The following is a 15,595-nucleotide window of genomic DNA, read 5'->3' on the forward strand; positions in this document are numbered from 1 at the left end:
GAAGGCGTTTGCTGAAAATACTTCTGTCTTCTATTTAAAAAAAAGCAGAGGATGTTGTTATATCACAGAATGAGGAATAAATTGGTTCTGTTCCAGTAGAAATTTGGAAGTTTGTTAGGCAGTGATTATGAAATCTAGAATGTTGGTTTTTTGAGTCAGCAGGTCCAGTAATTTGCAAGCAAGTGCTTGAAAAGAGCTGGCCACGTGCTCTGCATCGTCACTGTTGATCCTTCATGGGACTTGGAAAGTGGAGGAAGGTGAGTGTGGAGCCAGGCACGGCAGCACTGCGGGATGACCATGGGGAGCGGAGCCCTCCCAGCTTGGCATGGCTCCTGAGCAAAACAGGCCCTGGAAAGGGAGTCAAGTATGTAGCTTCAGGAGGACAATGTAATTGGTGTTCTGCATGAGGTTTAGAGAACTGGGTCTGGCCAAAATAACTTTATCTCTTTTGATGAGATTACAAGTAGGGCCAATACAGATAATAAAGTTGGTGTAATCATATGACTGCATGTTTCATGGCAATTTAATTAAGAAACTGCCAGCATACAAAAAAATCAACACAGTACATGCTGTGAAAAGATTAAAATCCAACCAACAGGCTTCTGAAAAAGAATTTACTACAAACTAAGAGAAGCCACAGCCATTTGGGCTGCCGCTACAGTTCCTTTCTTTGTCTCCCACCTGTGTGTCTTTGCCTGTGCTCGGCACGGCTGTGTGTCCCCTGGTAAGGTGGGTCTCTGGTCTTTGGCTGGAGAACAGGGCACAGAGGAGGGAGAGCAAGAGAGGAAAGGTAGACCAACCAAAAGCACGATGCTGCCTGCAGAGTCGTGAACAAGCAGATGATAAAGGGAGCTATAGGGAATAGAGAAATTAGATCAGGTGCAAGCTGCAGTGTGAGGAAAGCAGCAGAAACGGTTGATTTGAACCTGACGAGGTGGTTGGGGATATGGGAAGAAGTCCCTCAACAAGACGGTGAAATGTTTTAGACTGTCAGGTCAGCTTAAATCAGTGGTGCAAAGTGGGAGCAGATCCCAGGGCCACTGCAGGCTGCTGAGCTCCTGCTGATGGGAGGGCTCCCTGCATCCCCCAGGCAGACTGAGGGAAGGAGGGATCTCTGAGTGTCTGTGCATCCCAGCAAACCCTGGACTAAAGCCTCCACCAGGGACTTCTGGCCTTGTAAAGGGAGACGTGTCTCCACCCTCCCCAGGGACATTGCTGCTGTTGGTAAATTTACAGAGAAGCTGTTAAGTTACGATGGTGGTAAGCAAACCCTCCATAAGCCAGGGCGAGCAGGGCTGCTGCGTCTCAAACCAGCTCATCCATGGCTCCCAGGGTCCTGCCAGCTGCCGCTGCTCCCACAGAGACATAATTGTCTCCTCTCACTGTGCTGCTGCTTGCTCTGGGCAGAAGTATGCTGCAAACTTGATTTATGCAAAATCAAATTGCACTTCATAGCACAACTTAGCTTTGCTTTGTCCTTTTATGTTTTAGGGTTGAATTGGCAGAACTCTGCTGCCTCTGCCACAATCCTCTGCATTAAAGTAGATTTGATATAGGTAGAAATGATCCATTTATTTATTTTTATTGATGAGCCTTCTTACAATAGCACATGAGCTTGCAATGCAGAAGTCTGCAGTTGCTATGTGAAAACAGGCTCTTTCTAAGCTTCCCCCCCTCCCTGCATAGAGAGGGTTGTTTTTAAAGCATATAGTATTAGACTAGACTTCTTGCCTTCTAAAGGAGTTGTTTCCAGACACTAGAGATGGAGAATTTAAGTGAAAATGCCTTTGGCGTAACACTTTGTAAAGCTACAAAAGAAATATTCACAGGCACAGAAATACTTAGTGCACCCAAAGATAAAGTTGTGGTGGCTATTGTTGAACAGGCAGGTATCTCCAAAGGCAGTGTTCTTGTTCCAGACCATGGATTTACAGATGTGTCAAGGTTTTGTCTTTTCTGAGGCTTGTACATGCAGTGAGATGGATCAAAATGGGAGCTGGATGTGCCCTGATCCCACTTTATCCCGATTTCCTGATTCCTGTACACGGTTCTTCCTTTGGCCCCTTTTTCCCCATGTATCTGTAATAACTTGGATAGCGGTTGCCAGCAGATGCTCAGCTGGGCAAGCCAGCCCCTGCTGCGGTGTCCTGCAGGGACCCGCTCTGCCTGGGCTGGGCGGCTGGCGGGGAGGCAGCGATGCTCTGGCAGTACTCGCTGCCGTGTCTCCGCTGTTCTCAGATGTCCTCCTGGTGCTGTGTTCTCCAGAGCTCCTTCAAACACACGGGAGCTGTGAACGGGATGGCGGAGCCTGGCCGGAGCTCAGGAGCGCAGCAAGACCCTCCTGCGTGGCGGCAGTGCTGCCGACGGGGCCTGTGCCACCCCCTCCCTGGCACTTGCCCTTCTCGAGCCTCAGAGCTGCAGATTTCAAGTTGCTTTGTGGAGGGGAGAAGATAACCCGCAGGGCTGTTTGCGAGCAGCACGCTAAGAATAATCACTTTGCTCTTGCCTTGGTGTTAGGATGATAAATACACATGTAAATGTAGAAAATACCAGAGATAAAACGGGTGACAAATGGGCTGTGCTACCTCCGCTCCCTGAGAGGGAATGAGATGCTCACTACGTACTTGCAAAGGCCAGGGATGATTTTAAGCTCTGCTTTTATAACCGTAGGGTAATAAGGCTGCATAAGGAGCCATGTAGTTTTAAATTATGCCAAACATAAGTTATTTCCTTAGCTTTCATAAATCCAAACAAGTGGATAAATAAAGGTGAGAGGTGTTTTACAGAAGGTTGAAGCTTCGCTGCCTTTTAATGCTGACGTTTGGACATAATTTATGGTACAGCTGAGTGCCACGGAAAAGAACACTAAAAGTTATTACTGTTAAAATCTTGCCTTTTCATCTTACAAAAAACCAACAAAAACCCCACAAACTCTCTAACCTCTAAATTCAGCAGGCTATGCTTGTGTACGAGTAGGCATCATGACATGCTGGATTAACTCACCCAAAGGAAGAGCCTCGTGACTGTGGGAAGGATGATTTGAGGCTAGCTGGCTGCTCCGAGGGGTGTAAATATTCAGTAAAGGAATTCAGCTGAAAAGCTCTGGCCACGTCTCCTTTACGGTGCGTTTGACTCTCCTCCATGCAAAGCGTGCGGTGCGAAGGGCTGCGGTGGCTCGTCCTGTCCCCTGCCCTGTGCGAAGGGGCCAGCCGTCGCCTGCCTGCCCATGCCCTGCCTGCCCAGGGCAGGGGCTTCCCGGCGTGCAAACCTCCATGAGGTGAAACCAGCCAAGCATCCCTTCAGGCAGAAAGTAGGAGTGCCGCCAAACTCCGAGACTGACTTTGCACATCTGTCCTTTGCATTTCAAACGTTTATTTTGTAATTTCTTAATTACGCCATCGCTGTCTGGACTGCTAATCACTGATAGCTGAAGCTTTTGGGGTTTCCCGCGCTTGGCTCTGACTACAGCAGGTCACATTTTCTAAATGCATTCAGGAAGACGAGTCAGGGAAAGATATTTGACACTATTTGACTGATTTGCTCCATTAAAAAAAATTATTGCATAGTCACATTTATGCATACAAATATAGCTCTCTGCAAATTTAGCTCCAAGTTCACACCACAGGAAAAAGAATGTTCCCGAACATGCTAATGATAATTTAATATTTTAAAATTGCAAATCTGTGATCTGAAATTATAATATTACGGTGCCATTGTTCTGTGAGGCAATCCGAAATGGAGATTCAGAGAAAAAATTTGCATAATAATAGCTGCCATGCATGTCTGGGTTCTGGATGCAGGTATTTAGTAGTTGCAGTCTTTTCTCACCCCTTACATCTACTGAAAGATGAGAGCTTACTGTAAGCTAGTGTTTTGAAGATTTATGCCTGTGCTCCTGCTGTAGAAGCTTTTAAATACTCCTTTACATTTTGCAAATCACAAGGGTTGCTGTGTCTGTTGATGCTGGCGTGACCAGGACATCTCTCCATCTCTCCTTATCCTTACCTGCTGGTAAGCTCTAGTCATGCCCGAAGGCAGCATGAAACTTGCCCTTGCTGCCTGGTGTGTCCCTCATGGGAAGAGTCTCCTCCGGGCATCCCTCAGCTCTTCCTGATCCCTCTACAAAAATACAGGTCCCCTGAAAACTTTCCTGTGGTATAAATAATGTTTGAAAAGTATGTGCCCGCTTGGTGCCTTTCTTGGGAGAAAGAACAAGAAGTACCTGGTCTGCTTTGCTGTGGGAAGCCAGCCGTCTGGCTGAACGGGGGCTGCTTGCCGGAATTTTGCGTGAAGGAGCAGAGCGGGTTTTGGGACTGGTGACCACCGCTGATGCTGGAAAGCGCGGTCTGCATCTGTCCTCTGCGGTGGTGGAGGGTGATGCTGGACAGGACTCGGGAAAGCAGAACAACCTCGCAGCGGTGCCCAGGCTCCTGGGGCTGGTTTCTGCAGCAGCAAACATCAGGTTGAGCCTGGGCTTTCCCCTGCTGGCACTGCTTAACCTGGAGTGCAAACCCTCCCATTTTTATGGCCGTTTTACTGTTCAACTCCCCTTAGAAATGCTTGAGAGAGGAGAAGGTGCTTAGGATCCATGTAGTCCTAATCCCCTCTCTGCAGGGCAGCACCAGCTGTGTACGGGTAAAGCATTAGATTTTGGTGGTGCTTAGTTGCCGACTGAGGTTAAACCATGACAGATTTCATAATGCACAATTAGCTGTGGGAGAAATTTCTTTCAAACCTTTGGCAGGTATCAGTTGGCTTTATTTCCTAGAGAGTGATGTTTTATACCCCTTATATATTTTATTCTTCTGGAAGTGTAGGAACTGTGGATTTCGATTTGTGTGCGCGCATCGGATCCCTCATGATGCTGTCCCATCTCTGCCTGATGCTAAATAACCCTGATCTTTTCAATCTCTCCCACTATGGAAATGGTCTGATAACAAATATTGCTCTTCTCTCCCCACCTTTATTCCCGCTGTATCTTCAAGGGGCTGCAGGCAGCAGGACTTAGCACAGAGTTGCGAGGGTGGACCACTTCTGCTAATGGCAGGTGTCATAATCATTCCACAGTTCATTTCAGCTCAGTGGAAAGCTCTGTGAAACCTCTGTGAAATGCAAATGTTCCTCACCTGGGTCTCTCCCCTTTTTCTCCTCCCATGTTGGATACATATATCAAGGAGATGTGAAATCTTACTGCGGATTGGTGTCGTATGCACAGCAATAGAGCCTCTTGCTTTTTGTAACTTCATTTCTTGCATTTTCTTTTCTTTTTTTTTTTTTTTTTCAGAGTCGGAAACATGCCAGCAAAGTTCGCCTCTATTATATGCTTCATCCCATAGATGGAGGCTGTCCAGCTAAAAAGCTCCGGTCAGAAAACGTGGGTATAATTTAAGTCCCTGTTTACTCAGCTGCTTTGTGAATCATTGACTCTGTGCTGCAACTTTTTTTCTGTTACAGCCACAGATGATCAGGTACCCAGAGGTAACATTCAGATTAGCTGAAATGCTAAGTAACTGGCAATAATTTTCCATAAACTATACAAGAAATATTATGTGCATCAGCAACGGTAATTGCATTTTTAGTTATTCGAATGTTCTTTCATAGGAAAAAAATATGCTGATAGCAAATATCCAGCATTGATTCAGTTTAAGTGCAATGGCTAGCTTCTTACTGGTGAGCTCCTGTGGACAGGTGAGGCAGGGCAATGTCCGCAGGAGGCTTGTGTGTTCGGGCAGTTGGGATAATGATGAAGGCTGCTCTGTAGTGGCTCTGGCAGAGGCTTTGGAGTTGCTCTGCTTGAAGCAGCGCCCGGGTTGATTCCAGACCCATTCACCCAGCTTTCAGTGCATGACTGTTCCCAAGGGCGAGGGTCACTGGGCAGAGGGCAGGACTTGCCACCTGGCCAGCATGTGGGGAGCAGTGCGGTGTGGTGGTGCCACGTATGGAGCTGTTGGGTACGTGCAGTGGTGCTGGGTACAGAGCTGTTGTAGGTACCCCCGGTGCGGTGGTGCCGCATAGGGAGCTGTTGGGTACACCTGGCGCGGCGGTGCCGTGCCCTCCTGCCTGCGGGAGGTCAGGGGATGCCTGCGGTGTCATGGCCGCATCGTGGCTGAAACCCCCTGAGAGCCCCTGCGGTGAGCGGAGAGATCACTGGAGAGCAGAGTCACCTCCGGAGGTCTCTCCCAACACCCTGTTTTCTGAGAGTTGATGAAAAAGGAGTACTGGATCAGAACGGCTCCTCACAAAGGTTTGTGGTCAGTCTGCAGTTTTAAAAAATTGCAATCGGGTTCCTCAATTGCATTCAAATAAACAAACGAACCTGAAGAAATTGGACCAGCTTGCAGCCATTTGTCAGGCAATAAAAGCAGACTGAACTTATAAGGGACTGATTCACAGTGAATTATTCATTCAGCTCTTTCCCATGTTCTGGGGCCAGTGTGAGAGCTGTTGATGAGGTTCCCAGCAGATAGCATCCAAACCATTTCAGATCTATGGGAGAGTGACTGTGGCTTAATGCTATCAATATTTAGTGAGGTATCTTCTAATTAAAGGGAGAAGCATGCAACTTTTGCCAAAGGAATCTGAAAGCTCCTTCACACAGTAATTAAAATTTTAGTGGAACTTTTATGTTGCGCACAGGGTAATGGCAGATGCGATCTACCCCTTAACAACAGAATCTCACAGTATTTTATTGAGTTATTAATTACAGAATGTGAAAGATACAGTGGACATGCACATACAGCCTTGGACCGTGCTCCTCTAATGAGCTTCATTGCATCTAACAAGAAACCGCATAGCTGAATGTACACCTTAGCACAAGGATATGGTGGACAGAGAACCAAACAGACCTCAAATAATTCAAAGCTGAACTACTTCCCATTTCTTCTGTGAAAGGCAACAGTGAGAAGTAATGTAATTCTGTGTTTGCTGATGTTCGATTATGCCAAGGGCAGCCCTTAGTGCAGAATGAATTAACAAGTTCTTATGCACTAGGTGAATGATAGGCTATGCAAGACCTAAATTCTAAAATTATTTATGTTATAAAAATACAGCAGGGAAAATCTGCCAACACTTACAGCGCAAAGTAGGCCTGTTGCTGATCAGATATTAGCCAAACCTTTGCATTTAGTGGGCATGGTGGTGTTGGGTTGACAGTTGGACTCGATGATCTTAGAGGTCTCTTCCAACCTTAATGATTCTATGATTCTATGATTTAAAGAGAACATCAATATTTAGGACATCTCTAATGCTGCATGATAACCATTGCCACGTACAGAGTGCAGCTGCATTGCTCAATTCAGGTATCCAGCAGTGTTAGTCAATCCATGGCACACCAACTTTAACGAATATTAGAAACAATCCGTGAAAACCAATTAAATTTCTGTGTAGAAGCATCTGCAACTAAAAAGGGAATATTAGCATTTTTTCATCAAAAACTGCACTGTTACATGGCTGTATGCCATTTGATTTGTCCTTTTGACCACAAAACTAACCACCTTGTCTTTCTTCCAAACAGCAATAGGAAGGAGAAGCTGCTGCAGTTGTAGATACTCAATGCAATAGGCTTAGAGAGAGCATTTGCTACCTGACCTTTCAGTGAGGCAAAGGGTAGTGTTTGCTGTTGTTTGAAGACCATAAAAATACTCTGCATTCCCCAAACACCCATTATCCTTTTCTAGTAAGAAGTATGAGGCTTATACAATTAGTCTTGCACTGGGTAACAACTCAGTTGTTGGGCTGTTCATTATTGTTTTAATTTCTTGTGGGGGAGGGGAAAAACCTTGTGTCTTTGGTGTACTGAGGGACTGTTGACCTTTCATTTTAAATTTCTGCTTAACATTTCAGCTGAAAGTAATCTGAGAAGGTCACAGCCTGTGTCAGGGCCCTGCTGAAATTAGGAGTCATATCCTCAAGTCCCAGGATTAGTGAATCAGTTTTAATCAGCCTTTTCTCACTACCTTTAAAAAATAGGACCCCTATTGATGATCAGGACAGACATGATGAAAAGTTCTGATGTGCTATGAAACACATTTTTTGGGATGCGAGAAAAGCCTTCAAATTCTTTCTAGCCCTATTTGTACTATAAGGTAGTAAATTGCTTTAACCAGCATCATCTTCCTTAAAAAAGAAAGGGGTCGTTATTATGATGAGCATGAATTGTTTGAGGGAAGATAGCAGGATATTAGATTTGTTGCTGAGGGTAATGCATGTCCTGCAGGGTGGCGCTGGAGATGGTTAAGCCAAGAGCTGTGCCTCTCTCAGGCACAAATGGTGCCGGCGGCTGCCTTGGGAGGCTTGGCTTCAGTTCCCAATCAGCAAGGAAATCACAGTTTTTATAGCTTCTGGTGCAAAATTTACTGCATGTTCTAACTTAAATCTTCAGTGATTACACTGAAACTAAGATGAAATGTCTGGTTTTAGAGCCAACGTTCTTACTGTGTGTTTTATACCTGATCAGAGGTTTTCAACCAAAAGGTCAGGTATTAGTTTCAATGAAAGAAATGAGTGATGGATGACTTAATTTATTCTCTGACAGAGGCTGGGACTGGCTGAGAGCTGCTGTTGCTGTGATGGGCTCTCAGCCCCGGGCGGTGCCCTGGGGGACACCCTATCCCGGACCTGGGGCAGAGCCCACTGGCGGCTCCTCTGCGTGCCCAGCCATGTGCTCTGCGCTCCGGTCCTCCCTTCTTCTCCAGGGCTTTGTCCTGCACGGTTTTAAATACCCACTGAGCCACAGCTGGGTGGTGGAAGCTGGAGACCCCGGCTGAGGAGTCACCCCCATCCTCGCCGAGCTGCCCATGGCTCTGTTGCTGCCAGACTGGGGACCGTGGGATGCGTGCTTACCTTGTCAAACACACCCCTTACTTAACTTAGGGCTGGCTTTTCTTCAGAAAACATATAGATCCTAAGATCCTCTGAGAATTAACGAGTGTTTCAGATTTAGATAGCCATAAACTGGTACTTGCTCTTTGCTTGTACCACAAGAAAAACAGGCTCCAAAATGGAAGTGGTCTAAATTTCACACAGAGCGTTACGGAAAATAGCTCTTTAGCAGCAACACCTTCTTCATGTGCAGAAAATCAACTCAAATTTAAAAGATACTTTGCAGTGCCTTGAGTGCTATGTTTTATATTGCTGTATTTCAAGGGTTTGTATAATCTTTTCTTCTTAGTAAAGCCTAGGAAATGAAGACAGCAGATTTGTATCTGTGGAATAAAAATCCTTACTTTTCCTGAGGATTGCTTAAGGAACATCAGCAAAGGACTGCAACTGCCTGGCCCTGTGTGAGGATTATGCCTTTTAGCAGCTTGTTAACAGGCATCTGAATAACTGAAGTTAATTCTGTTGGATGTACGAGACTTGCTTTGAAGTTTACAATATTACAAAAAGAAGCTCTATAAATTAGGCTGGCTTGGCATGGCTATGGAGTGGGGGGAAGATGAGTGATGTCACCATTAGGAAATGGATGCTTTATCTCTGAGGCCATGGTGTGTTTCGTTGTGCTTCAGATTATGTGTGGCCATTCGCCCCTGTCAGTGCTGCATCTCTGCAAAGTTTAGCGAGAAGGGATTGTCTGGAGAAGATTGCAGAAACAAATGGTAGAAATATTCCTTGCACATTGGCTGGCTTTGTGCAGCATGGGGTTAGAGAGTTGCTTGTGTGGGTTTTATGGAAACTAAATTGAGATGTTAGTGCCTGTTTACTGCTGCTGCTTTAGACTGAGCTGGGCACAGGAGCAAGAGAAGTGGCGAGGAGAGATGGATGAGTGCACATGTGGGCACGGAGCATCCCTGGAGAGTGGGCGGCTGCCCCGAGCAGGCTGTGGGTTGGCTGAGCCCTGTGCCCCGGGTGTCGTGGTTTAACCTTAGGCTGGGCTCACCTGGCTGTCTTGCCCGGGCATCTTGATAGACAAGCGATGTTATTTTACCAGCTGGCTGCACAATCCTGTCAACATGGTGTCATTCAACGGGTGACAAAAGACACCTGGATCGGGTTCCCCCTAGCACATCTGGTTACAGGTAAAACAGCCACTGACAAATGAGAAGGCATAATTACCCTTCAGGGCTGGATCCAGCCTCAAGTGCCTGGGTGGCTCGGTGCAGGGAGTTTGGGTGGTGGAGAAGGGAAGGGAGGCAATTCTGCTGATGAATGCTACAGACTTGGGTAAATGCTTAACTCGAGCCCAAACATCTCCTGCATCCTGCTAACAAAGAGCTGCATTTAATGTATGAAAAATGGCTGGCTGTTAGAGAGCGACAGTCTGTTGTGTTTTGTGCAGAGGCTGGGACTCTCAGACCGACCATGAAACTGGAGACACACCTCTCCTGCAGGCGAGTGCCAGTCTGGTGGCCAAATCTCCATCCAGGCTTCAAGGTGCTTGCCCAGAGACTTGGGTGAACTTGGATAAGCTGCGCAGCAAACTGTGGATTGGTGTAAATGGGACCTTAGGCTCTAAATGAGGTGTCTGAGGGGTGTTTGAGGGGGGTTTAAATTTAAGTTTGGTTGGGTTTTTTTTTTTAACTGCAATCTGTCTGTGAAAGTAGGTTAGAAAGGAAAAAACGTCACTGAGGAGCGGACCAGGCAGAGGAAGAGACCCTGGTGCGTAACCACTGAAGTGTATCAGATTTTCAAACGAGCTCTGTGGGAGGCTCTTTATATGTTACCACCGCTGATGATCAATAGAGTCTGGGAATTTTTTACTCTGCTCTTAACTTTCAAGTGATTTCCCTTTGAAGACATAAAATATCTTGAGAGAAACATATTTAAAAGAAGTGCAAATTACACTCAGAACAGTACTTATCACCTCTTGAGATTTCTCCCTAAGGTTTAAGTTGATTTAGAGTTAACAACAACAACAGAAAGTGATGAAAATCCATCCTTTTTCTAATCGTGCTTATTTTGGGGGAGAAAATGACCTTAAATAGTGGGTTGGCTGTTGACTGTGTGGTCAGTTCACTCTCCCAAGTATTGCAGAGCCCCCCTCCTGCCCCACAGCTGCTGGGTGGCTCGGGGGCATCTCCAGGGCTTGCCGTGCTGGCTCAGCCCCTGTGGGTTTCCCTGGTGCTCGTGTGCCCGGTGCTCTGGGGCTGCTGCCGCCAAGGACCCCGCGTTGCCGCGGGGTCGGGGGGTGCAGGAGGAGGCTGCCGCTGGCCGGGAGGGGTGCTGCAGGAGGAGCCTGCCGCTGGCGGGTAGGTCGGGGTGCGCTGGAGGCGTCTGGCTGGTGGCTGCGGCTGTGTTAGCCTGGGCTCGGGCTGGGCTTCTGTGGGAGGACAGCAGGGGTGGATGCTCGTGCTGGAGCTGTTTCACCCATTTACATGGGGGAGTTGAAGAGCTGGGCCCTTCGTTCTGTGTATGAATGTAAGCGTGACATTTGCAAAAGGGGAACTGGCTTTTGGACTGCATCTGACTTTCCCTTGGCCTCCACTGTCCCTTCGGCAGTGTCATCGTTTCCAGCCGTGCAATGTGTTTTGTGTGCACAGGGGCGCAGTCCCGTGGGGGCAGCCAGCACGAGACCGGTCGTGTGCCCCAGCAAGTGCCTGAATCTTTGCACAGGGATGAACTGCAGAATGCATTTACAGCTTGTTGTGAAGTTGTTGTGAAATGAAGATTGCAGCTTCTGAAGCAGACTATTTTCTGTTTTGACTGTATACCAGCAGTTGGAATACTTGCTTTAAAAAAAAGAAAAAAGTGCACGACTGTCTCCAGATGGCTTGTCACTGGAGGGAGTTTTACCCTGGCACAGGGGCCAGAGCTGACCATCTTGTTCCGGGAATGAACCAGGATGCTAACTACCTGCACGCAGCAGGTCATTTCCTGGCTTTGGAAAGGTCTTGCTCTGCACAGAGGAGTAGTTTCAAAAGAGGTAATTTATAAATTGTGTTCAGTGGCTGACACAACATACTGAGATCTTTGGAAAAGTGTGGCCACTTATATATGGCCATAAATGCGATTCCCATTTCCTTTGTGGAATGGGTTGAATAATTAATTGTGACTAATGGTACAAATGTGTTTTTTCCCCTGCTTGTTCGTTGTTTGTACACTTACCGCTGTATCTGTGGAAGCTGTTTGTTCGTAAACACTTGCTGGCAGCAGCAGTTGTGTTTTGCTGACAGACGTTCAGCCTGGGGGCTGTTTGTGAGCTCTTCTCCCAAACCCTCCCTGTGGCTGCTCAGGTCCTCCCTGCTGGGCAGGGGTGCCTCTGTGCCTCCCTGCCTCTGCTCAGCCTCTGCCTCCCCTAGTGCAGGGGGCCAAACCCCCCATCGGAGTGGGGAGAAATCCCAGCAGACGCGTCTGTGCCTGGGAAGTGGTGGTGCCTCTAGACCAGGTGCTGGGAGGCGTCGGGGGGTAATGCTGGGATGCTTGGTACCCCCCTGGGGTAACGGGTGCCTGGGTGAGACACAGGGCAGTGCTGGGAGCTGCTGCAGGATCCAGGATGTACGGTGACATGGGCAGCAATGTGGCTCCTGCTGCAGCGTGGGAACAAGCAGCCTTCACCTAGAACCACTCCTCCTCACAGGGGTTTGCTTAGAGTAGGTCTAAGCTCAGCTACACAGCTGGGCAGAGGCATGCTCGCTTTTATTCCGACAAGGATAACCATAATGAAGGTTGGAGACAATATTCTCATTAAGTTGGGATTTACTTGTAAAAATAAAGATGCAGCGATTAGTAACTGCAAAGAATGACTCCTGCTTGTATCACTGCAGCTATGAAAGCCTCTTGTTGGTACTGAAATACTGAATGGTGATGTTCATAACTTCTTAAAATGTCCAGTCACCTGTTAGCTGACACCTAGGATCTCACAAGGGAGTATCACCTTTGCACCACGGTGTTTTGTTGCGCAGATCCTCAAACAGGGCTCTGGACCACAGCTCCAAGTTTGTTTTAGGCAGCATTGGTTTCTGGGGTGTGTTTTTTACCATTGTCTGCAAAGCGTCTTGGACTTTGTATGATTGCCTTTTTTCATCTGGCAGTGTTCAAGAGCTCAAAAGCCACCTCTAGGAAAGGAGCAGAACATAGATGTGTTTTTTAGATGTTTTGCTCTTCTTTTCCTTTTATGCAAACTCTGCAGCAAGTGGTTATTCCTGTCTTTAGTATGTGCCATGAGGCTGCTCTTGCCTTCAGGTTTCTCTTGTCAGCAGCTGGCAGTAAGTTATTGCTGCGAGGTATGAGCCTGGTTCCTCCGCAAGGGCCAGCAGATGGGCCACCCAGGATGGGCTCGTGGAGCTCCTGCGCGGTTGAGCAGACACCCAGCTGCAGAGGGGGTGCAGCCAGGGCTCCCTGCCCCTCTGGCCAATCTTCCCCTTGGTCTCGGTCTCTGCATGAGGGGAGGGATAAAGGGGTCTCTTCCAAGGGCTTTAGAATGGCAGAGCAAAGGCAGAGGGGCAGGAGGCGTCCAGGGCTGGTGTGTGATCCTTCTTGGGGGACCAACATGAGTCCCACTGGTTCATTTGCTTCTCCCACCTGCAGAGAGGGCTGCCCCCCTCCATCCCGTCCCCCCAGTTGCTTTGGGGTCTCTTAGAGAAGTGTGGCAGGAGAAGTGCCCATGTCTCATGACAGGGGGAGCACCAGATTTGTATGACTCCCTCAGCCAGAGAATAGTAATAAAGACTAAAGGAAGGCAGGCTGGTGGATGTGAAGGATGAGCCTCTCAGCTGTGGGGAACACGAAGCAACAGGACAAGCTCCCAGCGCATGAATGAAAGCAGAGGTGCTGGGGGCTCAGGAGCACCCAGGGGTCGGAGGCACCCCCGGGCTGAGCCGGGCTGGGACCAGGCAGGAGCGAGTCTGGGGGAGACGAGGAAAGGAAACCCCTTGAAAACCGTGGCCTTGGCATAACAACCTGGATTCCTCTCTCTTCTTTCTCCCTGACTGTGCTTGGTGGGCTTATACACCTCTTTTTTTGTCTGTGTTTTTGTCTCCACCCAGGGCAGTGATGGTGACTCAGTGGATAAGAACAAATGCTGCACACTATGTAACATGTCCTTTACCTCAGCAGTGGTGGCCGAATCGCATTACCAAGGGAAAATCCATGCCAAAAGGTTAAAACTGTTGCTAGGTGAACAACCAGCATTAAAGGCCACAGGTAGGTCCAGAGCCAGCGAGCTGGAGCAGGAGGGTCCGGCGCGGGGCGGAACGGGCTCGCTGTGCCGAGGAGGCACGGCCAAGGTGCCGGCTCGGTGCCTGCGCGGCAGAAAATGGATAGCTGAGTGATGAAGGCTGGCAGAAGCAGCTATTCATTTGTGTTGCTGTCATAACAACCTTTAAAAATTGCTGATGCTCATTATTGTCTGCTTTGTTCACATACATCAGTGGTTTATCAGCCAGGGCTGGCCTTTGTACGAGAGTCCTATCTCTGGTTCCATGCTTCTGAAATGTTTTGCTTGGTGGAAGACAATCTCTCCTCTGGACACAAATAGCCAAGCCTTGCTTTAATTATCAGAAGTTACTCGACAGCTCAGCTAATACTTTTAATAAACGTTTTGTGTTACTGTACAGAACAGAATATCATTTGCTTTTACCTTAGCAGGAAATCTAGTCTTTAAAAACTGTTGGATCAATTGTCTTTTGATTTTTGCCCAGATTGGGTATTCATGCTTTCCTCCACGGTGATTCTGATAATGCAAGCCTATTAACTTTCACATGTAAAAAGTCAAATGTTGGAACCGGATAATTTAACCATCTTATTGTTTGCTTAACCATAAAGTCCCTGCAAACCGCTAATATACTGTGAAACAAAACTTCCTCTGTGCTCGTCGGGCCAGAGGATACTTGAACAAAATACTCTTCATGCTAACCAGGCAGGATAACTGGGCTGTGGTCCTGCAGACAGATGTATTTCAGTATTACTACCAGTGGCACTTCTGTCAGAACAGAATATAAATTTAGCTGTGCATTTTACATCCTGCCTAACATGATGTGGATAAATCCGAGATGTGATTAAATAAGAGAGGGTTGGCTCTCAGTGTGTGTTTTTGTTGCTTTTACAGGCTGTAGATGCTGATGCATAGAATATCACTTGTCCTTCACCAGGATTGGCTTGGGAAATGTTATCGTCTTTGCCTGAGGGAACACGGGGAATCACTTTAGACAGTGGCTTACTTGTTTTAACTAGCGAGCGTGCTCTCAGAAGGTTGGTTAAGTGAAGGTGCAGCAGAGTTCACGAGTCACTGAGGTGCATCTGGAAACTGCCCGGTACTTTGGGTACCGGGTGTGAATCCCGCGGGTGGCAGGGGGTGCTGGCAGCTCCTGACCATCCCCACAGCGAGCCAGCAGGACGGATCTAACATGAACTAATGTGATAATTTGCAGCTGACTCACTTTAGGACTCCTCAGGCTCTTCTCTGCAGCTGGCAAATAATTACAAGGGCACTGAGAGAAGTAGTGTACTTGCTTATGATATTTAATTGTCCAGTGCTTGCATTAGAGCTCAGAACCCCATCCCTCGTGCGCAGCCTTCCAGCGATTTATCCTCCAGCACCAAAGGACCTGCCACAAAACCTAGTATTTCTGGTCAAATTCAGGTGAGTTTCAGAAGGTCACAGGGGTGCTGGATTTCGGGGAATAATGCATGGACCGATTCCCATGTAAGTCAACGATTC

At 47.6% G+C, this 15,595-nt stretch overlaps 1 protein-coding gene across 2 annotated transcripts in view; it reads left to right on the forward strand.

The window, feature by feature from the left end:
- Positions 1-15,595, forward strand: part of ZMAT4 (zinc finger, matrin-type 4) — a 71,346-nt gene that overhangs the window by 29,499 nt on the left and 26,252 nt on the right. Inside the window, exons 3-4 of one of the 2 annotated variants that reach the window (XM_009328297.1) lie at positions 5,285-5,374; positions 13,923-14,079. In XM_009328297.1, coding sequence (XP_009326572.1) covers positions 5,285-5,374; positions 13,923-14,079 — 247 coding nt within the window. The remainder of the gene's footprint in view (positions 1-5,284; positions 5,375-13,922; positions 14,080-15,595) is intronic. The other variant, XM_009328298.1, reaches the window with a different exon arrangement.

This window comes from Pygoscelis adeliae, unplaced genomic scaffold (genome assembly GCF_000699105.1).
Source record: "Pygoscelis adeliae isolate BGI_AS28 unplaced genomic scaffold, ASM69910v1 Scaffold597, whole genome shotgun sequence".
In the NCBI taxonomy this organism is placed as follows: Eukaryota; Metazoa; Chordata; class Aves; order Sphenisciformes; family Spheniscidae; genus Pygoscelis; species Pygoscelis adeliae.